The 24,393-nt window shown below is 47.7% G+C and overlaps 1 protein-coding gene across 3 annotated transcripts in view; it reads right to left on the reverse strand.

Annotated features, from left to right (window-relative positions):
- GXYLT1 (glucoside xylosyltransferase 1) overlaps positions 1 to 24,393 on the reverse strand; it is a 97,613-nt gene that overhangs the window by 18,071 nt on the left and 55,149 nt on the right. For all 3 annotated transcript variants that reach the window (XM_077265114.1, XM_077265115.1, XM_077265116.1), the window contains 3 exons: positions 8,621 to 8,872; positions 5,104 to 5,227; positions 511 to 680 (listed from right to left, as the gene is read on the reverse strand). In XM_077265114.1, coding sequence (XP_077121229.1) covers positions 511 to 680; positions 5,104 to 5,227; positions 8,621 to 8,872 — 546 coding nt within the window. The remainder of the gene's footprint in view (positions 1 to 510; positions 681 to 5,103; positions 5,228 to 8,620; positions 8,873 to 24,393) is intronic.

Genomic DNA, 24,393 nt, shown 5'->3' on the forward strand with positions numbered 1-24,393 from the left:
AAAACTCATAATAATAATTAAAAAAAAAATATCACTAACTTCTTATGTATGCAATAAAAAGGTACAAGTGTCACCAGTGTTTTTCACCCTTTTCATCAAAGTTTAGTGTATTAGTTTTTATCATCGGGTGTCTCCGGCGCGCTTAAAACATCTTTTTTTTTTTCGAGTCCCCGCGGTTGCATGTCTCGCGGCTGTTAAGAAAACTGCAACACATACAAGGATTGCCTAATAAACAGGCCATCACTGTATGTGTTGCAGCTGTCTAACAGCTGCAAGACATGCAGCCGTGGGGACTCAAACATCTGTTTCGAGCATGCCAAAATCATTTGGCTCGCACACGAGCATGCACAGATAACACCGTATCCGAGCATATTCGCTCATCACTAATCTTTATGAAAACGGACACGTTCCATACCTCGATAATGGGAATTGGTTAAACTAAACATGTACTATGGTAATCTTGGCTTTGTACTGAAATAATCAAAAACACAATAAAATGCTGAACCTTACATTGCGTAGGGCTTCATATACAGCTCTAAATGCTGGCTGCTTATTGTCATGGTATACACCTCTATTCCCATGAAGAATGAAAATTCCATCTTCAGCCTCATTACAATTGCTTCCATAAATGCAGTGATCAGGGCGATAATTCCACTGGCAAGGGAAGACATACAGACTTTCTGTTGCAAAGGAATAAAAAAAAAAAAAAAAAAAAAGTTATTTCTACATGGATACCAATGACAAAACAAAAACGTATACATATCTAAGATTGATATAAAACTACAATGAAGTTACATGGCATGATCACTGGCAAGTGTCACTTCTACAGACACTGTAATAGCCTGCATTCTGCTGGAACCTATGTTAGCACCCCTTGCTGGTGCAGTGTCTGTACAGAGACTGGTCTGCGGCATGCCATTTTAGATGTGACAGTTTTATATAGCCCACTGGACAAATCTTCCAGAATTCAGCAGAGATTAGTCCGCTGTATTATATCTGTTTAGTTAATGGGGAGGAAAGGACAGGTCAAATATAGAATGATGGGCTATACGACAGGCTGGAACTCAAAAATTATAGATCACTACAGCAACATAATATGTAGGACAGAGATAGAAATATAGGTAGTCTGGGTCTTACATTTCCGCTTTTGGTTTACGAACACTGCCGCAAAATAGTGACCAAACAAATTGTTGTGTATAAGTACCTTACAGACATTGCAGAACAACATAATTTGATATTTGGGTTAGAGTTATGGTCATTTGTGATGGAGGACTGAAGATTATGCTATACGTAATGAGAGTACCTGCTATTTTACATATACCCACTATCATTGCCAAATAAATGCCAAATTATTCTTCTGACATACATTTGGTAGTATGTTTTATTGTGCACTGAAGCCTGTATATTACTCTGCCTTTCACCATCAGTGGACATCACGTTCTGTGCGGCAGATTTATGTATCGGGTCCCTGTACAGTTGCACACGTGAGACGTTTTACTGCGGCACCCCTGGATAGGATTTCTCCGGAGCCTAAGATGGATGAAGTACAGCACATGCATTCTACACTACCCTCACTGCTTGCCGTACATATGGATACCACTCACAGTTAGGACACCGCCTTCTGTAGGATCGGATATCCTCCTCAGTGATCATCACAACCTGGCTGTGGGAGAGTGTACTGACTAAAGGTACCGTCACACTAGGCGATATCGCCAGCGATCCGTGACGTTGCAGCGACCTGGATAGCGATATCGCTGTATTTGACACGCAGCAGCGATCTGGATCCCGCTGTGAAATTGCTGGTCGCTGCTAGAAGGTCTGCACTTTATTTGGTCGCTAGGTCGCCGTGTATCGCCGTGTTTGACAGCAAAAGCAAGGATACCAGCGATATTTTACACTGGTAACCAGGGTAAACATCGGGTTACTAAGCGCAGGGCCGCGCTTAGTAACCCGATGTTTACCCTGGTTACCAGCGTAAAAGTTAAAAAAACAAACAGCACATACTCACCAGCGCGTCCCCCAGCCTCTGCTTCCTGACACTGACTGAGCGCCGGCCCTAAACTGAAAGTGAAAGCACAGCGGTGACGTCACCGCTCTGCTGTTAGGGCCGGAGCTCAGTCAGTGTCAGGAAGCAGAGGCTGGGGGACGCGCTGGTGAGTATGTACTGTTTGTTTTTTTAACTTTTACGCTGGTAACCAGGGTAAACATCGGGTTACTAAGCGCGGCTCTGCGCTTAGCAACCCGATGCTTACCCTGGTTACCCGGGGACCTCGGCATCGTTGGTCGCTGGAGAGCGGTCTGTGTGACAGCTCTCCAGCGACCAAACAGCGACGCTGCAGCGATCGGCATCGCTGTCGCTATCGCTGCAGCGTCGCTTAATGTGACGGTACCTTTATGGGGTTAGAATCCCCTGAGTATACACTATGCAGGAGAAAGCAGCTCAATCAGGTCTTCACATGGGGAAGGACACAATTCTCATTTTTCCTGTGTGCAACTGTAACCTGTGGGGCTTTTATTGGTAAGACAAGGATAGTCCTGGTAAGTGTCCCAAATGGACTGAACAAGTACTGCCAAGGAAAACCCAAAAGTCATTATCTCAGTAAATTAGAATATTTTATAACACCAGCTTGAAAAATAATTTTAAAATCTGAAATGTTGGCCTACTGAAATGTATGTTCAGTAAATGCACTGAATACTTGGTCGGGGCTCCCTTTGCATCAATGCGGCGTAGTATGGAGGCGATCAGCCTGTGGCACTGCTGAGGTGTTATGGAAGCCCAGGTTGCTTTGATAGAAGCCTTCAGCTTGTCTGCATTGTTGGGTCTGATGTCTCATCTTCCTCTTGACAATACTCCATAGATTCTCTATGGGGTTAAGGTCAGACGAGTTTGTGCCAATCAAGCACAGTGATACTGTTGTTTTTAAACCACATATTGGTAATTTTGGCAGTGTGGACAGGTGCCAAGTCCTGCTGGAAAATGAAATTATGCAAAAAGCTTCTCAGCAGAGGGAAGCATGAATTGCTCTACAATTTCCTGGTAGACGGCTGTGCTGACTTTGGTCTTGATAAAACACAGTGGACCTACACCAGCAGATGACATGGCTCCCCAAACCATCACTGATTGTGGAAATTTCACACTAGACCTCCAGCAGCTTGGATTGTGTGCCTCTACACTCTTCCTCCAGACTCTGGGACCTTGATTTCCAACTGAAATGCAAATTTACTTTCATCTGAAAACAACACCTTGGACCACTCAGCAACAGTCCAGTTCTTTTTCTCTCTGGCCCAGGTAAGATGCTTCTGGTGTTGTTTATTGGTCATGAGTGGCTTGACACAAGGAATGTGACACTTGTAGCCCATGTTCTGGATACGTCTGTGTGTGGTGGCTCTTGAAGCAATGACCCCAGCAGCAGTCCACTCCTTGTGATTCTCCCCCAAATTTTTGAATGGCCTTTTCTTAACAATCCTTTCAAGGCTGCGGTTTTCCCAGTTGCTTGTGCACTTTTTCTACCACCCTTTTTTCTTCCACTCAACGTTCCATTAATATGCTTGTATACAGCACTCTGAACAGCCAGCTTCTTTAGCAATGACCTTTTGTGGCTTACCCTTCTTGTGGAGTGTGTCAGTGACTGCCTTCTGGACATCTGTCAGGTCAGCAGTCTTCCCCATGATTGTGGAGCCTACTGAAGCAGAAGTTTTTAAACACTTAGGAAGCCTTTGCAGGTGTTCTTTGTTAATTTACTGAGATAATGACTTTATGGCTTACAGCCAATGAAAACCCAAATCATCAACATTAACATAAATAAACACTTGAAATAGATCACTGTCTGTAAAGACGATATAATATACGAGTTTCACTTTTCTGTATTGAAGAACTGAAATAAACTATTTGATGATATTCTAATTTTGTGAGAAGAACCTGTATATTGACAGAAAGCTGCTAATCGGGGGGTGGGCAGGTCATACACATCTCAACATTGGAGCTCTGCTAAAACTGCAACAGAGAAAACTGTGATTCTATCATAACTGCTGCATCCAGTAGTAATAGAAGACACGGCACTCAGGGCTTCTTGAAGGTGCACAAGTTAGGTATCCAACCCGTCAACTGTAAGCAATAAATTACTTGGCACTCAGGAGAATTTTTTCATGATAAGAGGTGAACAATTCGTTTATTTGGTGCATCCAGTTCAAACTTTAAACGTTTTCGGTCTAATCACAAGACCTTCATCAGAAATCGTTTTTTTGAATACTGGAAGACACAGTGGTCATGTATGGGCCCACAAGGGTGCCGGCGTCGGACAGGGTCCGGAGAGAGTGCCTGGGAGTCCGAAGGTGCGGGAGATGAGCGCCACCTCTGCAGCACGGCGCCGCGCGCTCCAAGGTTCCAGCGCTACTGCTCCTGCGAGTAACTCGCCTCTCCATAGCGCTCATCTCCCGCACCTTCGGACTCCCAGGCACTCTCTCTCTCCGGACCCTGTCCGACGCCGGCACCCTTGTGGGCCCATACATGACCACTGTGTCTTCCAGTATTCAAAAAAACGATTTCTGATGAAGGTCTTGTGATTAGACCGAAAACGTTTAAAGTTTGAACTGGATGCACCAAATAAACGAATTGTTCACCTCTTATCATGAAAAAATTCTCCTGAGTGCCAAGTAATTTATTGCTTGCTGCATCCAGTAAACTGAGTGATACATAGCTAGAATCAGGGTCTCTGTCCCTACCTCATGCGACTGTCAGATTATAAAGCAAAAGCCTGCTGACAGGTTCCCTTAAACAAAAAAAAAAAAAAATGTCACCAGATCAAAAGTGACCAGTATTTGCTCAGTTTCTTTTATCAGCAACACAGTTCCAGAGTAGTGAAACCTTCATATTTAGCGCTAGTCTTTTAGTCTTTACAAGGGGGCATGTCTCAAAGGATTCTTTGGGTCTTTAAGATGCTCTAAAATTATTTTATGAGCCATGCCCCCTTGATGAAGATCATACAAATCAGCACTAAATAAAAAGGCTCAGAACTCTAGAACCATATGGCGGATTTCAAAGAATAAAATAAGAGCCGAGACTGGCCATTTTTGCCCTGGTGACAGGACCGCTTTAAGACTTACCTGGGTTGTGGGAGAAAATAATATTTAATAGATCTTGGTCCCCCCAAGTTATGTTTAGCTTGTACTTTTTCAGCAACGGCATAAGGATTTCCCCCCAGTGCAGGCGAACAGTCGTCATGTCATTCTAGTTGAAAAACAAAAACATTTATATTAAAGTTATTCTCGTATTTAGTTTTGATTTATATTCTAAATTACAATGTACAGAATTCTTTAAGTACACATTGTCAAACCAGCAAAACACCCACCCTGATTATAGGGGACTGATTACTGACGGGGCAAGGACGCAACACCGTAATTTCATGTTAAAGACACATTGAGACATTTCGAACGGGTGAATGTTACAAGATGCAAGGCAGAAGCTTGAGAAATTTGAAAATCTTATAGCGCCACCTTGTGGACACCTTAGTGAACTACTGGAAGTGCAGTAATACAACCTTACATATACTGTACATACTTTTGTCAGCATCTTTGGTACAAACCATCAGTGTTAGGCTGCCGTCACACTATCAGTATTTGGTCAGGATTTTACATCAGTATTTGTAGCCAAAACCAGGAGAGGGTGATAAATGCAGAAGTGGTGCATATGTTTCTATTATACTTTTCCTCTGATTGTTCCACTCCTGGTTTTGGCTTAAAGATACTGAGGTAAAATACTGACCAAATACTGAATGTGCGAATGTAGCCTTAGGAATAGACTATAGTGATCATTAAGAGGAATGAATGTAATTCTAAGTTTTTTATATTAATTTTTTGGTCTTTTTTATTTTATTTTCTATGCAATTTACAACAAAGAATACAAAATTACCGTTTTCAGACTGACCACAGGCCCTCACAATATACAGACGGGCCATGTTTTCTACTGATCATAGTTCTGACATAACTCACAAGAGTGCTTGTCTATTGGGGTGCCTATACAGTCTACACATGGTGGACGGTAAGGAGCCCTCACACTGTTACTTCTAGCTGCCAATAACACAGGATTCACCATTACCAGCTGAAGAGCACAGCTCACCTCCTCCCCCTCCCTGCACAATGATCTATGCAAAGATCACAGCGCATGCCTATGTTTGCACAACACATACATTCATATATTCATACACTAGAAGATGAAAATAGAGGATATCCATGTGATCCAAGGTCTAAGCAGGCTCACACGTTTTATTAAAAGGATTCTCCAACAAAGGGAATTTAGCACCCATCCTAGATATAGCTGTACGCTGAGAACAGAATGGGGTTCGGAGCCCCCCAGGTCCTGCTGTTCACTGCAAAACCGTAGTGAGGAGCCATTTGGAAAAAAGCAGTCAAGCATGTGCTCTATTGCTCCAATTAATGTCTTTGGACTGATTAGTCCCTTCCTGTACTATTACATCATAAATCAGGCCCACTCCTTTGATCAAAATATAAAATTAATTGCTAAATAATGTAACACCGAAAAAAAATAATCAAAATGTCAGAATTACAGTTTTTTTTATTTTTTGGTTGCTGCAACACCGCAAAAAAAATAAAAGTAATGAGAAGAGAACAAAACATTGCATCTACCCCCAAAATGAAGTCAATAGATTGTCAATAAAAATGTCAACTTGCCACACAAGAAAACAAGTCTTCACACAGCTCCATTGATAGAGAAATGTAAAATTTTTGCAGCAGAAAAAAAAATTCAATTTTGATATAGTCATAATTGCCATGAACTGGAGAATCATATTTACCACACAATGAACGCCATAAAAACAGAAAAAAAAAAACAAAAACCCTGCAGAATTGCTTTTTTTTGCACAAATTCACCACTTACATTTTTTCACTGTGTTCTAGTACATTGTATGGTTTCAAAACTATAATTCTTCCTGCATAAAACAAGCCCTCATATGTGGACAAAAAAATAAATAAAAAAATATTAATAACCACCACCCCCTCAAGCTAAAGGAAGAAAAAGGGGAGAAAATGAGCATCTTGTGCCAAATAAATCAATTTTATTCATAAATATTTAAAATATTATACAGAATAAGGGTATGTGTCCACGTTCCGGATGGCCGGCGCTTTGGACGGAGAGGAAAACTCGCACCGCCCCCTTCTGTAGACGCGATGATGCCGGATGTGCTCATTGCACACATCCGGAATCATCGCACCCCACAGATAGAGCCCTGTGTTTTACCTTGCGGCTGCGCAGTGGCGACGCAAGGTAAACGGACATGCTGCGATCTAAAAAGACGTGCCACATGTCTGGAATTGCAGGGCCGCCGGGTGCGTGTTACCACGCATAGTGGAGACGGGATTTGATAATATCCCCTCCACTATGCTGTAACATCTGGACGCTGCGTGTTTGACGCTGCGGCTCTACGAAGCGTTCAATCCGCAGCTAACCTGGATGTAATACGGCCCGTGGACACATACCCTTACACTGCCAAAGCAGGAATAGGGAATCCAATATAGCTTTATTGTTAACCAGTAGTAAAAGCACTAAACTGCAATAGCCCCCTATGTGTAAATAGATCTGCATTCAAAATATGGAATTAATCAAGACCAATCACAAAAATCAGGGACTATGTGAACAAAAGGGGCTATGCTTAATGCAAATGACTCATTCAAAAGTATGTGGAATTATTTACTGATGTAAAGAAGCTTAATTCCCATAAGGGATGGTAATAGAAGCATGTAATCAATAGTATATATAAATATAGCAGCATGTAATTTATTAGTCTATTCAGGAAAAAAATGCCAACAGTGGAAAAGCTGCAATGGAAGTCATATGCACACAATACAAGGGTAATGCACAAGCAATTACTTACTGGCAGTGTGTAGTAATGTGGACCCCAACCTGCCGCCCCTTTTACACGCGTTTCGAAGTATCTTCTTCAGGAGCTGTGGCTAATCTTGGAAACGAGGTAGGCTTATATAGTGCCATGGACCTACCGTGAGCGACCCGGGTGGTGACGTTGATCCGGCGCATGCTCCAGCCAGAGCACTTCCCGTCATGCTCCTGGAACGCAAGTGGTCCACCACTACTAAGCAGCAGGGGACACTATTGGACCGCATGAGCACTTCGGAAAGGTCGGGGTGACCTCGGGCCTGTGCATGAACTAGGACCGAGTACCTAGTATACCCATGTGAGACTTAAGCCATTCCCATAAGGGGAGTGAGGAAAATTATTAAAAATCAAAGTGCATGATAGTGTTGTTGTGAATGCTTGCAGGGGTGGTGGTCTTTAATATTGTGCATTGAGTTTTTGCCTCAATTCCATAAATATAGGGTTTTTCTTGGTGTCTAAAGAAAAAAGTTGGAAGCTAGCAAAATGGAAGCGCAAAAAAAAATGCAATGTCAGGAAGGGGTTAAAACAGATAAGTACCGCCAATTATACACCTTAGGATTCCTTTCATTCAGCATTGGTAATGAACTCTGCTGAGGTTACCCATTCTATAAATTAGAATTAGACACGTAAGTGCAAGTTTACGTGTACTGAAATGGTAAAATAGTGCAGGGAATCGCTGGCTATTGCTCTTTATCTGAAGCAATCATTCCTTACCTTAAAGTGTTTTCTTCTCATACGGGTCATGTTCATTAACATTACTCCAGAATTAATGCCAGTCTTTCCGTAAAAAGGGTGGCGTGCAAATCGGTTATACCAGCCTATACGTGGCTCTTCATGCTCTGGGGCCATAGCAGCAATCTGAGTAGTATTAAACTCATGTAAAAAGGACCAAATATCATCCACAGGACGCAAGAAAAGAATGTCGGTGTCAACATACAGCAAGGAGTCCACATCTTTGAGTATAAGCTGGAAAGAAAAAAACAAACAGTTATGCTGCCAGCCATTAAAGTAACAGCCATTTCATCTGGGTCACCCATGGTGAACAGCTTCAGTTCCTTCTAGTGGGGAGCGAATGTCATCTGAGCATGCTTGTGTGCGGACTGCATGTATTCGGCGTGCTCAACTACTAGTTTCTTTATACATACAAATCTTACAAGTCTTACAATAGTGACTGGGGATTTTAAATAAGCATGTCTGCAGCGCGCATTAGGCATAAGGGAGCGTCATGGTGAAAATATACTACTTAGATTATGTGTATAATGGTGTTATGATGATCTACATCAATTATTATTAGTCTGTTTTTAAGTACATTTTTTATTTGTTTTTAATGCCGTTTGTTCGTCACTTTAGGGGGAGATACACTAGTTCAAATCTACACGTGGAGAAGTATGATATGAAGAATAAATCACTAATATAATTTGGGAAGCGATACATGGAAACTGAGACCCTTGTGCTTCCGCTGCAGTTTATTGATATACATTAATAAATATAAATCAATTGGATTTTTATGGTTTCTAGGTCTCTCCGTTATCTTGCTCTTACACCTTTTTCATCTGATTATGGGCTCAACTTTGGGGGATAAAAGGAATCTGTCAGCAGGATTTTGCTACTTCATCTGAGAGCAGCCTGATGGATTCAGCTTCTCTTTGGCTACATCACTTAGATGACTGGGTGCAGTTGTTCTCACAGCGTTTTTATAGATTTTGCAATGAAGCAGAGCTGAGGAAGCTAACCCCGCCCACACCAGACTCAGTATATACAATATCCATAGACAGTGAGCTGCCTATCAGAGGAGAGAGCGTGTCGGACCAGCATGCAAGGGCTGCGGTCTTCTAACATTGATAAGCTCCTGGTGCTAAAACAATGATTGCAAGCAAACAAAACCAAGGAGCTTGGTAACAGAGGCATTTCTGTAATCTGTGTTTTAACCCCTACATCACGCTTCACATTACTTGGCAAAAACCTGCTGACAGATTCCTTTTAAAGTGTTTGGCCAAATAAATGGAGGCTTTTTTGGACTACTTTATGTATAAATGTAGACACAAATTCCCATTATTTGCACCCAGATGGATACGAAGTAACAATGTTCATGGTGAACCTAGATGCGTTCTTAATTATAGGCATAAGCGATATGGGGCGCACATGACGGTTTGTATGAGAACTGAGCATAATGTGTTTGCACCAAGGAGTGTCTCCTAGATCCAGTCTGTTATATAGGGATGGATTGGGGGGACAGAACTTGTAATATGCTCTAGGCATTGCCTGTAATGTGCTCTTGGCATTTTGTATAACTGGTGATTATTTTGATGATTGGATTGTGTTGCAGTGAGCCAGCTGCCCAGTTTTTGCGTCGTTTGTGGCCAACTGTATTTTTGGTGCACTGTGACTGCATGATCCGAGCCCATGGCCGGGTGTAGCTGGATGGAGTTGTAGATGTTGCTATGGGATAATACTTACTTCTGTTCACAGGGAGGAACCAAGTCTGTTTTGCTGAATACCTGGCATATAGCGGAATGCAGTGATCCTCTGACGAAACTGCAGAGGTGGTGAAACGCGCGTTGAGGTGCGGATACAGATCATTTACCATCCTAATCATGGCCATAGGTAATAGATCTTAGGATCTAATGATAGTATGCTACTTTGATTTTGGGTGCTAGTTTAGTGTGACTACTAGGTCACTGCAATTATACATATTCTTGCACACACTGCCATTTCAATGGGCCTCTAATCTATATATGAGCATCTATATCAGTAACAGTTATCAATAAAATGCATAGCTTTTTCATTGATTTATTATTACTTTATACTGACACTCATGTTCATATTGCTATTTCAGCAATTATTTCTTTAGGACGCAATGGTCTGTTTTCTTGTGATTTCTGTCACTGTTATGTTCATTGTATGACAGAGTGTACTACTCCTGTTATTTTTCTATTGTATACTGTTCACTACATTTTATCAGGATTATTTAATAAAATGGTTATATTTTACTATATCTGATTGTGCTGCTCCTTCTATGTCGCTATACGTATATGAGTGTATAAGTGTCTGTGTATGGTGTATTTGTTAGCTTGAGAAACACCAGACTGGTCTCAACATTGCTGCTGTCATTACATGAAGGAATAAACAATTTATATATGAATCTTCCTAAGGAGCGTTGTCTTCAATTGGTTCTGGGGCGTTTAGACTCTTACTTCTGTCTCATTATCATCACAGGCATGATTACAATGATAAATGACACCTCTATGTACAGCTAATCACAATGAACTTTGCACATGCTCACTAGAGCTTTCAGTACAAACGATTGGGTCTGAAGCATACTACTGCTATTAACTTATATGTGGATTTGTAGGAGTCTAGAATAGCCCAGTAACCAGTGTGAAAACCGCAAGATTCCTTACATTTTACTTAATACACATTGTAATGTGAAAAGTATCAAGAAATATTACCAATATTTTTTTAACTTAAAAACCCGATTTGAACAGCAGGTCATTTTCTGACAACATATCCCCTTTCATCACTTATTGCAAAATGACGTACATGTATGTGATTGGGGGCTTACAGAGAGTGGAGAGGGCTCAAGTGAGGAGTTCTCTCCACACGTGGTAGATGCACATTATGTTACAAGCCAGCTTTGGGTTAAATGGCAGCGGTCAGTGCTAAGCTCCAATCGCCGCTGTTAGCCATTTAAGTACAGCTGTTTATCTCTGTACGCCCACCGATGCTCTCCCACACTGACTCCCAATAACCCCCCCAAAAGGGCAGGTCACCAACAGGTTAATGGCAGCCAGGGGCCTGCTGAAAGCCCCCATCGCTACCATCTTGCTCAGGCTGAGCCCCAAAGGAGTCCGAGATTTTCACTATATACTGCAATTCAGTGGTACTGCAATATACAGGTCTGGCAAGACCACTGCAAAATGTTTAGTTTGTCTGATTTTTCTCGTTATAGGTATATTTTTGAGTAAAATGTAAATTGTTCATTTATTCTATAAACTTCTGACAACATGTCTCCGAAGTTCCAAGCAATAAATTTTGTATTTATTTCTGAAAAGGAGAAATGGTCAAAATTAAAAAAAAACAAAAAAACAATGCTTTCAGACCTCAAAATACTGAAAAGAAAACAAGTTCCTAATCATTTAGAAACAACAATACTAACGTTTTAACTCAGGAAGAGTTCAGAAATCAATATTTTGTGGAATAACCATGATTTTAATTCACAGCTTTCATGCGTCTTGGCATGCTTTCCACCAGTCTTTCACACTGCTTTTGCATGCTCTAGATTACATTCCAGAGGTTTTCAAGGGGGTTCAGGTCTGGAGATTGGGGCTGCCCATGACAGGAATTTGATGTGGTGGGCTCTTAATTTTTGCCAAAGCTGTATATCATAAGTGATTGGACGATTGCAGGTTCAAGTAAGCCAATTAAAAAAAAAAATGTAATCACCTCCCCTTTAGACAAAAAGAAAATTAGACATATTTGGCAATGCATCCATAAACGTCTGGTCTATAGAAGTTTAAAATTAAACCAATTGGTAAATGTTGGAAAGAAGAAAAAAAAATGTAAAATTGTGGTTTTTCTGTCACCACGAGTCCCTAAACAAAAAAAAATGCAATGAAGAATACAATCAAAAAATCCCAAACTGGTATCAATAAAACAATCAGCAAATGCAAAAAAAACAAAAAAAACACAAGCCTTCAGACAGCTTACTCAATGGATAAATAAAAATGTTAAGGTCTTAGAAAAAGGCAACAATTTTGTTCTCCAATAAAAAAAAAATTACACAAGTTTGGGATCGTCATAACCATTCTAACCTGGAGAACTAGGCCATTAGGTCATTTTTGGAGCTGAATGAAAAACTAAACTCAAAAAAACACGGCAGAATTGCACTTTTTCACCATTTCATCTTGCTTGGAATTTTTTTCTCATTTTTCAGTACATTATTGGGCAAAATGGAGTCAATCAAAACTGAGTCTAATCCTGCAAAAAACAAGTAATCATATGACTATGACTGAGAAAAAAATAAAAAGTTTTTGCTTTTGGAAGGAGGTGGAAAAAAAAAAAAAGTACAAAAAAACAGAATTTGCTGGTCTTTAAGGGGATAAAAAGGGAAGGTCCAGGTCTACAACTGATTTTATTGTTCACAGCTCCCATGCGATCTGTTTCAATGACTACAGACTACCCTGTATGGTCAAATTATAAAGTTATATTACCATATACAGTACAGACCAAAAGTTTGGACACACCTTCTCATTTTAAGATTTTTCTGTATTTTCATGACTATGAAAATTGTACATTCACACTGAAGGCATCAAAACTATGAATTAACACATGTGGAATTATATACTTAACAAAAAAGAGTGAAACAACTGAAAATATGTCTTACTAGATGGCAGCCCGATTCTAAAGAATCGGGAGTCTAGAATCCATATATACTTTATTTATTCAAATGTAAGAATAATACAATTAATAAATAATAGTAAGAAAGAACAAAAAATGGCTGCACTCACCAGCTCTTGACAATTCTTGACAGTACGGCACATTTCTGATTGGTCGCTCGCGGCAGGCGGCAACCAATCAGAAAAGTGCCGCGCACCACGAAGGCATATATCTTTGTCCACCCTGAGCGGGTGTAGGACGCTGGTGACGTCACTTATCTCCGGACATTATCTCCGGACAAAGCCACGGAAGTTGGCACAAATTGCCGGAAGTAGTATTCTAGGCGATTATATATTAGATTTTAATGTTATCAGTGTTTACCTTTGAACGTTTATATTGTATTGTCCTGTCACCAGCCATGTGTACGATTATCGGCCGAAAGCCTCTCTGGAACCAATAATCACCCCATGTAAAGGTATCTTTATAAGTTAAAGATTCAGAATACTATGACTTTTATCATATCCTGAACAGTCAAGTTTTTTATGAACCGTTAAGGTTTTCTGGTTGAAGTAAAAAAAAACTCTGAGTGTTTACAGTTTGAAACCATAAAATGTTGAAAAATTATGTCATTCTTGAGAATATCACTCAATGGTGCTCATAAACGTGTCAAATTTGATCTATAATATACTTTAATATACGTTACTTTAATCTTTAATATACTTAAGAACAGGGCCCCAGACATCACACAGGGGGTCTGAAACACCGCACAGTGGTCCAAAATATCGCTGTGCTCTGCCTGGGGCCCCATATGCTGCCTGGGGCCCCTGTGCTCTGCCTGGGGCCCCATATGCTGCCTGGGGCCCCTGTGCTCTGCCTGGGGCCCCTGTGCTCTGCCTGGGGCCCCATGTTCTGCCTGGGGCCCCTCGGCCTCCGATTTGGTGGGCGGGGACTCTCGGCCTCCGATTTGGTGGGCGGGGACCCTCGGCCTCCGATTTGGTGGGCAGGGACCCTCGGCCTCCGATTTGGTGGTCGGGGACCCTCGGCCTCCGCTTTGGTGGGCGGGGCCCCTCGGCCTCCGATTTGGTGGGCGGGGTCCCTCTGCCTCCGATTTGGTGTGCGGGGACCCTCGGCCTCCGCTTTGGTGGGCGGGGACCCTCGGCCTCCGATTTGGTGGGCGGGGACCCTCGGCCTCCGATTTGGTGGGCGGGGCCCCTCGGCCTCCGATTTGGTGGTCGGGGCCCCTCGGCCTCCGCTTTGGTGGGCGGGGCCGGGCCCCTCGGCCTCCGCTTTGGTGGGCGGGGCCACTCGGCCTTCGATTTGGTGGGCGGGGCTCCTCGGCCTCCGATTTGGTTGGCGGGGCCCCTCGGCCTCCGATTTGGTGTGTGCTCTGCCTGGGGCCACTGTGCTCTGCCTGGGGCCCCATATGCTGCCTGGGGCCCCTGTGCTCTGCCTGGGGCCCCATATGCTGCCTGGGGCCCCTGTGCTCTGCCTGGGGCCCCTGTGCTCTGCCTGGGGCCCCATGTTCTGCCTGGGGCCCCTGTGCTCTGCCTGGGGCAACTGTGCTCTGCCTGGTGCCCCATGTTCTGCCTGGGGCCACTGTGCTCTGCCTGGGGCCCCATAAGCTGCCTGGGGCCCCTGTGCTCTGCCTGGGACCACTGTGCTCTGCCTGGGGCCCCATATGCTGCCTGGGGCCCCTGTGCTCTGCCTGGGGCCACTGTGCTCTGCCTGGGGCCCCATATGCTGCCTGGGGCCCCTGTGATCTGCCTGGGGCCCCTGTGCTCTGCCTGGGGCCGCTGTGCTCTGCCTGGGGCCCCATGTTCTGCCTGGGGCCCCTGTGCTCTGCCTGGGGCCACTGTGCTCTGCCTGGGGCCCCATATGCTGCCTGGGGCCCCTGTGCTCTGCCTGGGGCCCCATATGCTGCCTGGGGCCCCATAGGCTGCCTGGGGCCCCTGTGCTCTACCTGGGACCACTGTGCTCTGCCTGGGGCCCCATATGCTGCCTGGGGCCCCTGTGCTCTGCCTGGGGCCCCTGTGCTCTGCCTGGGGCCCCATGTTCTGCCTGGGGCCACTGTGCTCTGCCTGGGGCCCCATAGGCTGCCTGGGGCCCCTGTGCTCTGCCTGGGACCACTGTGCTCTGCCTGGGGCCCCATATGCTGCCTGGGGCCCCTGTGCTCTGCCTGGGGCCACTGTGCTCTGCCTGGGGCCCCATATGCTGCCTGGGGCCCCTGTGCTCTGCCTGGGGCCCCATATGCTGCCTGGGGCCCCTGTGCTCTGCCTGGGGCCCCATGTTCTGCCTGGGGCCCCTGTGCTCTGCCTGGGGCCACTGTGCTCTGCCTGGGGCCCCATATGCTGCCTGGGGCCCCTGTGCTCTGCCTGGGGCCCCTGTGCTCTGCCTGGGGCCACTGTGCTCTGCCTGGGGCCCCATATGCTGCCTGGGGCCCCTGTGCTCTGCCTGGGGCCCCATATGCTGCCTGGGGCCCCTGTGCTCTGCCTGGGGCCCCTGTGCTCTGCCTGGGGCCCCATGTTCTGCCTGGGGCCCCTGTGCTCTGCCTGGGGCCACTGTGCTCTGCCTGGGGCCCCATGTTCTGCCTGGGGCCACTGTGCTCTGCCTGGGGCCCCATAAGCTGCCTGGGGCCCCTGTGCTCTGCCTGGGACCACTGTGCTCTGCCTGGGGCCCCATATGCTGCCTGGGGCCCCTGTGCTCTGCCTGGGGCCACTGTGCTCTGCCTGGGGCCCCATATGCTGCCTGGGGCCCCATATGCTGCCTGGGGCCCATGTGATCTGCCTGGGGCCCCATATGCTGCCTGGGGCCCCTGTGCTCTGCCTGGGGCCCCTGTGCTCTGCCTGGGGCCCCATGTTCTGCCTGGGACCCCTGTGCTCTGCCTGGGGCCACTGTGCTCTGCCTGGGGCCCCATATGCTGCCTGGGGCCCCTGTGCTCTGCCTGGGGCCCCATATGCTGCCTGGGGCCCCTGTGCTCTGCCTGAGGCCCCTGTGCTCTGCCTGGGGCCCCATATGCTGCCTGGGGCCCCTGTGCTCTGCCTGGGGCCCCTGTGCTCTGCCTGGGGCCCCATGTTCTGCCTGGGGCCCCTGTGCTCTGCCTGGGGCCCCATATGCGGCCTGGGGCCCCTGTGCTCTGCCTGGGGCCCCATATGCTGCCTGGGGCCCCTGTGCTCTGCCTGAGGCCCCTGTGCTCTGCCTGGGGCCCCATATGCTGCCTGGGGCCCCTGTGCTCTGCCTGGGGCCCCTGTGCTCTGCCTGGGGCCCCATGTTCTGCCTGGGGCCCCTGTGCTCTGCCTGGGGCCACTGTGCTCTGCCTGGGGCCCCATATGCTGCCTGGGGCCCCTGTGCTCTGCCTGGGGCCCCATATGCTGCCTGGGGCCCCTGTGCTCTTCCTGGGGCCACTGTGCTCTGCCTGGGGCCCCATAGGCTGCCTGGGGCCCCTGTGCTCTGCCTGGGACCACTGTGCTCTGCCTGGGGCCCCATATGCTGCCTGGGGTCCCTGTGCTCTGCCTGGGGCCCCATATGCTGCCTGGGGCCCCTGTGCTCTGCCTGGGTGTAGGACACTGGTGACGTCACTTATCTCCGGACATTAGCTCCGGACATTAGCTCCGGACATTATCTCCGGACATTAGCTCCGGACATTAGCTCCGGACAAAGCCACGGAAGTTGGCACAAATTGCAGGAAGTAGTATTCTAGGCAATTATATATTAGATGGGCATTTCCTGAAGGAAATACATGGTGCTTGAACAGCGCTACCAGCTTTGCAGCAGCACTTTTCACACACGGGACTGGGGGGCGCGCTTACTTTTGCACCCGGGGCCGGGGGCGCGCTTACTTTTGCACCCGGGGGCGCACTTACTTTTGCACCCGGAGGCGCACTTACTTTTGCACCCGGGGGCGCACTTACTTTTGCACCCGGGGGCGCACTTACTTTTGCACCCAGGGGCGCACTTACTTTTGCACCCGGGGGCGCACTTACTTTTGCACCCGGGGGCGCACTTACTTTTGCACCCGGGGGCGCACTTACTTTTGCACCCGGGGGCGCACTTACTTTTGGGGCCGCACTTACTTTTGGTGGGCGGGGCTCCTCGGCCTCCGATTTGGTTGGTGGGGCCCCTCGTCCTCCGATTTGGTGGGTGGGGACCCTCGGCCTCCGATTTGGTGGGCGGGGACCGGCCTCCGATTTGGTGGGCGGGGACCCTCGGCCTCCGATTTGGTGGGCGGGGACCCTCGACCTCCGATTTGGTGGGCGGGGACCCTCGGCCTCCGATTTGGTGGGCGGGGACCCTCGGCCTCCGATTTGGTGGGCGGGGACCCTCGGCCTCCGATTTGGTGGGCGGGGACCCTCGGCCTCCGATTTGGTGGGCGGGGCCCCTCGGCCTCCGATTTGGTGGGCGGGGCCCCTCGGCCTCCGCTTTGGTGGGCGGGGCCGGGCCCTTCGGCCTCCGCTTTGGTGGGCGGGGCCGCTCGGCCTTCGATTTGGTGGGCGGGGCCGCTCGGCCTTCGATTTGGTGGGCGGGGCCCCTCGGCCTCCGATTTGGTGGGCGGGGACCCCTGGCCTCCGATTTGGTGGGCGGGGCCACTCGGCCTCCGATGTGGTGGGCGGGGCCCCTCGGTCTCCAATTTGGTGGGCGGGGACCCCTGGCCTCCGATTTGGTGGGCGGGGCCCCTCGGCCTCCGATTTGGTGGGCGGGGACCCTCGGCCTCCGATTTGGTGGGCGGGGACCCTCGGCCTCCGATTTGGTGGGCGGGGACCCTCGGCCTCCTATTTGGTGGGCGAGGACCCTCGGCCTCCTATTTGGTGGGCGTGGCCCCTCGGCCTCCGATTTGGTGGGCGGGGACCCTCGGCCTCCGATTTGGTGGGCGGGGACCCTCGGCCTCCGATTTGGTGGGCGGGGACCCTCGGCCTCCGATTTGGTGGGCGGGGACCCTCGGCCTCCGATTTGGTGGGCGGGGCCCCTCGGCTTCCGATGTGGTGGTCGGGGCCCCTTGGCCTCCGCTTTGGTGGGCGGGGCCGCTCGGCCTTCGATTTGGTTGGTGGGGCCCCTCGGCCTCCGATTTGGTTGGCGGGGCCCCTTATCCTCCGATTTGGTGGGTGGGGACTCTCGGCCTCCGATTTGGTGGGCGGGGACCCTCGGCCTCCGATTTGGTGGGCGGGGCCGGGCCCCTCGGCCTCCGCTTTGGTGGGCGGGGCCGCTCGGCCTTCGATTTGGTGGGCGGGGCTCCTCGGCCTCCGATTTGGTTGGTGGGGCCCCTCGGCCTCCGATTTGGTTGGCGGGGCCCCTCGGCCTCCGATTTGGTGGGCGGGGACTCTCGGCCTCCGATTTGGTGGGCGGGGACCCTCGGCCTCCGATTTGGTGGGCAGGGACCCTCGGCCTCCGATTTGGTGGTCGGGGACCCTCGGCCTCCGCTTTGGTGGGCGGGGCCCCTCGGCCTCCGATTTGGTGGCGGGGTCCCTCTGCCTCCGATTTGGTGTGCGGGGACCCTCGGCCTCCGCTTTGGTGGGCGGGGACCCTCGGCCTCCGATTTGGTGGGCGGGGACCCTCGGCCTCCGATTTGGTGGGCGGGGCCCCTCGGCCTCCGATTTGGTGGTCGGGGCCCCTCGGCCTCCGCTTTGGTGGGCGGGGCCGGGCCCCTCGGCCTCCGCTTTGGTGGGCGGGGCCACTCGGCCTTCGATTTGGTGGGCGGGGCTCCTCGGCCTCCGATTTGGTTGGCGGGGCCCCTCGGCCTCCGATTTGGTGTGTGCTCTGCCTGGGGCCACTGTGCTCTGCCTGGGGCCCCATATGCTGCCTGGGGCCCCTGTGCTCTGCCTGGGGCCCCATATGCTGCCTGGGGCCCCTGTGCTCTGCCTGGGGCCCCTGTGCTCTGCCTGGGGCCCCATGTTCTGCCTGGGGCCCCTGTGCTCTGCCTGGGGCCACTGTGCTCTGCCTGGGTGTAGGACACTGGTGACGTCACTTATCTCCGGACATTAGCTCCGGACATTAGCTCCGGACAATAGCTCCGGACAATAGCTCCGGACAAAGCCACGGAAGTTGGCACAAATTGCAGGAAGTAGTATTCTAGGCAATTATATATTAGATATTCTAGGTTCTTCAAAGTAGCTACCTTTTGCTTTGATGACTACTTTGCACACTCTTGGCATTCTCTTGATGAGCTTCAAGAGGTAGTCACCGGAAATGGTTTTCACTTTACAGGTGTGCCCTGTCAGGTTTAATAAGTGGGATTTCTTGCCTCATAAATAGGGTTGGGAACATCAGTTGTGTTGTGCAGAAGTCTGGTGGATACACAGCTGATAGTCCTACTGAATAGACTATTAGAATTTGTATTTTGGCAAGAAAAAAGCAGCTAAGGCTAGTTTCACATTAGAGTTCGAATCCGCAGTGTTTAATCCGCATCCGCAAGTACAGGAAAAAACGCATGGAAACATGTACAAACGCGGCGTTTTTTAGACGCATGCGGGAACGCATGCGGTTAAAAAAACGCCACGTTTGCACGCTTTTCTATGCATTTTTTCCTGCGTTTGCGTTTTTGGTGCGCATGGTGACAAATTTTACAGGAGAAAAATCGAGATAACCAGAAAATGCCAATGGGACTACAGAGGGCGTGTATTATGGGATCTCTACAGGTCCTTCTCAAAAAATTAGCATATAGTGTTAAATTTCATTATTTACCATAATGTAATGATTACAATTAAACTTTCATATATTATAGATTCATTATCCACCAACTGAAATTTGTCAGGTCTTTTATTGTTTTAATACTGATGATTTTGGCATACAACTCCTGATAACCCAAAAAACCTGTCTCAATAAATTAGCATATTTCACCCGACCAATCAAATAAAAGTGTTTTTTAATACCAAACAAAAAAAACATCAAATAATAATGTTCAGTTATGCACTCAATACTTGGTCGGGAATCCTTTGGCAGAAATGACTGCTTCAATGCGGCGTGGCATGGAGGCAATCAGCCTGTGACACTGCTGAGATGTTATGGAGGCCCAGGATGCTTCAATAGCGGCCTTAAGCTCATCCAGAGTGTTGGGTCTTGCGTCTCTCAACTTTCTCTTCACAATATCCCACAGATTCTCTATGGGGTTCAGGTCAGGAGAGTTGGCAGGCCAATTGAGCACAGTAATACCATGGTCAGTAAACCATTTACCAGTGGTTTTGGCACTGTGAGCAGGTGCCAGGTCGTGCTGAAAAATGAAATCTTCATCTCCATAAAGCATTTCAGCCGATGGAAGCATGAAGTGCTCCAAAATCTCCTGATAGCTAGCTGCATTGACCCTGCCCTTGATGAAACACAGTGGACCAACACCAGCAGCTGACATGGCACCCCACACCATCACTGACTGTGGGTACTTGACACTGGACTTCAGGCATTTTGGCATTTCCTTCTCCCCAGTCTTCCTCCAGACTCTGGCACCTTGATTTCCGAATGACATGCAAAATTTGCTTTCATCAGAAAAAAGTACTTGGGACCACTTAGCAACAGTCCAGTGCTGCTTCTCTGTAGCCCAGGTCAGGCGCTTCTGCCACTGTTTATGGTTCAAAAGTGGCTTTACCTGGGGAATGCGGCACATGTAGCCCATTTCCTGCACACGCCTGTGCACGGTGGCTCTGGATGTTTCCACACCAGACTCAGTCCACTGCTTCCTCAGGTTCCCCAAGGTCTGGAATCGGTCCTTCTCCACAATCTTCCTCAGGGTCCGGTCACCTCTTCTCGTTGTACAGCGTTTTCTGCCACATTGTTTCCTTCCAACAGACTTACCATTGAGGTGCCTTGATGCAGCACTCTGGGAACAGCCTATTTGTTGAGAAATTTCTTTCTGGGTCTTACCCTCTTGCTTGAGGGTGTCAATGATGGCCTTCTTGACATCTGTCAGGTCGCTAGTCTTACCCATGATGGGGGTTTTGAGTAATGAACCAGGCAGGGAGTTTTTAAAAGCCTCAGGTATCTTTTGCATGTGTTTAGAGTTAATTAGTTGATTCAGAAGATTAGGGTAATAGGTCATTTAGAGAACCTTTTCTTGATATGCTAATTTATTGAGACAGGTTTTTTGGGTTATCAGGAGTTGTATGCCAAAATCATCAGTATTAAAACAATAAAAGACCTGACAAATTTCAGTTGGTGGATAATGAATCTATAATATATGAAAGTTTAATTGTAATCATTACATTATGGTAAATAATGAAATTTAACACTATATGCTAATTTTTTGAGAAGGACCTGTATATATAGACCCTTGAACAGCTGAAATCTTCAGATTTTGCTCCTGTATGCGGTGTCAGAATGGATCTTCGCATGGAGAGCTTTTATTTCAACCTGGATTTAAGCATCAAGCTGTTTCTTGCCTGTGCGTTTGCTTGGGAGCAAGACAGAAATCGCGAAAGATGGAGGAGACGGCGTAGGCGTTTTTGCAGACACACCATTTATCGAACTACGTGAGAGCCGTGGAGCCTATCACATGCTGTATGGCGAGCTTAATGCCAACCCAGAGAAATTCCATGAATATACAAGGATGTCGCAAGACTCGTTCCGGGATTTGCTTGCTCGTGTCCAAGGAGCCATACGGAGACAGGACACCCAGCTCCGTAGAGCGATTCCACCCGAGGAACATCTGCTGGTTACATTAAGGCACGTTCCAAATCTAAACCAATGACAGTCCAAATTTTGGGTTTTCTGACATGTATTTTTTGGGTATTTTCCTTTCTGTCTTTAGCGTAACCACACCATAAATAGAATAGATTGTAATTTTTTGTTTGTTTGTTTTTCCTACAGATTTCTTGCAACCGGAGAGAGTTTATAATCCCTCCACTTCCAATACCGGCTTGGAATATCCACCCTGTCCGGAATAGTTGCGGACACCTGCCGGGCTTTGTGGAATGTACTCCGGGATGAGTTTATACCCCTACTCACCTTGGACATGTGGCTTGAAATTGCAGAAAAATTCTGGAGTGTGTGTGATTTCCCAAACTGTTTGGGAGCGGTTGATGGTAAGCACATTCGTATTATCAAACCAGCCAGAACAGGATTGGAGTACTTCAATTACAAAAAATATTTTTCCATTACGTCCCTCAGGACAGCACCATGGAGGACATCCTTCCTTGACCTATAGCGGGACAGGATCATAGAGAGGTTAAAAGGACCCTCCCACCTCCACCCTCCAGTGTGTTTTTTCCTGTCCCTACAGGGACGAACGTATGAGAGGTTGCTCCTAGAGCGAAGATAGCCTGTGGATTCTCTTCCCCCTATCAAGTGGTCCGTGGCCGACACCTAACTGGGTACAGGTCCCTCAGCTACCAGTGCTGTACCAGATGGACTCAGAGTTTGGGGGTCTCAACCCTCGATTTTCCTGGTCAGACGGACCATGGCCGACTCCTCTTTGAGAGGTCCCTCAGCCAACAGTCAGCCTGAGCAATGGGCTTAGGAGGATCGTGCGGCAGGTCCAATCCTTCACCCTGTCAAGTAGCCCAGGGTGGAAACTCCCCGGTGAGGAGTCCCTCAGCCCCAGAGACCAGTCGAGCGGACGGGCTCCTGGGTAGAGCCGCTTCCTCCCGGTGGGGGGGCTTTCGGCTCGGACGCCGACCGGCAAAACACCGCTACTCCCGAAAGTTGTGTGGTGGAGAAGTCCATTGTGCTTCCGGTGACGTCAGAAAGGGGCGCCGGCACATAGGATCGGCGTGCGTTCTTCGATGGAACACGGAAGGGGGCACAGGCAGTAATGCAGCATTCCTAACAGGACGCCGCTTCCTTCCACGGTAGGCTCTCGGCGTTACCAGCTCCCCGTCTTCTAGCAGGTATGGAGCCAGCACAGGTGAGTGCATGGTTTAATGTTGCATTGATGGCCTGGGCCTCTGGGCTGACTCTAGTCTCATGCCTTTGTGCCAAAGCTGTACCTGGAACCCATTTGCAGCTAGGCCTTGGACCTCTAGGCTATGGTAGGGCCATATGTCCAGGCTACATCTCATGACTGGACTTCAGTTAGTTGCAGGTCTTGTCTGCACAGAGCCTTATGATTGGGCTTCAGAGTGACTTTTTGGAAGCATGCTTTTCATTTTCTGGTTCAATAAGCAAGTGTTTCACTTTTCTTTGCAACCTAACTACTCCATCCAGAGTAGGACACAAGGTGTTAATTCAGCACATTGTCTCAATGAAGACTGACCTCCAGCTGCTGCTCATTAATTAGCCCCTTCGGGTGGAGTCAGTCTGACAAATGAGATGTACTGTTCAGAGTGGAGATTTATCTGGAACTCTGATAGATTGCTCTTTTGCTTAAAAGTGTAAGTCATACTGCTTCTATGCATCAGATTGAGTGCCTCCGTGCATAATACTGCATCATAGTGCCTCTATGCATCATATTGAGTGCCTCCGTGCATAATACTGCATCATAGCGCCTCTATGCCTCCGTGCATAATACTGCATCATAGTGCCTCTATGCATCATATTGAGTGCCTCTGTGCATAATACTGCATCATAGCGCCTCTATGCATCATATTGAGTGCCTCCGTGCATAATACTGCATCATAGTGCCTCTATGCATTATATTGAGTGCCTCCGTGCATAATACTGCATCATACTGCTTATGCATCATATTGCGTGCCTCCGTGCATCATAGTACTTCTATGCATCATATTGAGTGCCTCTGTGCATGATACTGCATCATTGTACCTCTATGCATCATATTGAGTGCCTCTGTGCATGATATGATACATAGAGGCACTATGATGCAGTATTGAGTGCCTCCGTGCATCATACTGCATCATAGTACCTCTATGCATCATATTGAGTGCCTCTATGCATGATACTGCATCATAGTGCTTCTATGCATCATATTGAGGGCCTCTGTGGCATCATACTGTTTCATATTGCCTTTGTGCATCATATTGCTTCATAGTTCCTACAGGTCCTTCTCAAAAAATTAGCATATAGTGTTAAATTTCATTATTTACCATAATGTAATGATTACAATTAAACTTTCATATACTATAGATTCATTATCCACCAACTGAAATTTGTCAGGTCTTTTATTGTTTTAATACTGATGATTTTGGCATACAACTCCTGATAACCCAAAAAACCTGTCTCAATAAATTAGCATATCAAGA

The sequence above is a fragment of the Ranitomeya variabilis genome, chromosome 5, assembly GCF_051348905.1.
Source record: "Ranitomeya variabilis isolate aRanVar5 chromosome 5, aRanVar5.hap1, whole genome shotgun sequence".
NCBI classification, from domain to species: Eukaryota; Metazoa; Chordata; class Amphibia; order Anura; family Dendrobatidae; genus Ranitomeya; species Ranitomeya variabilis.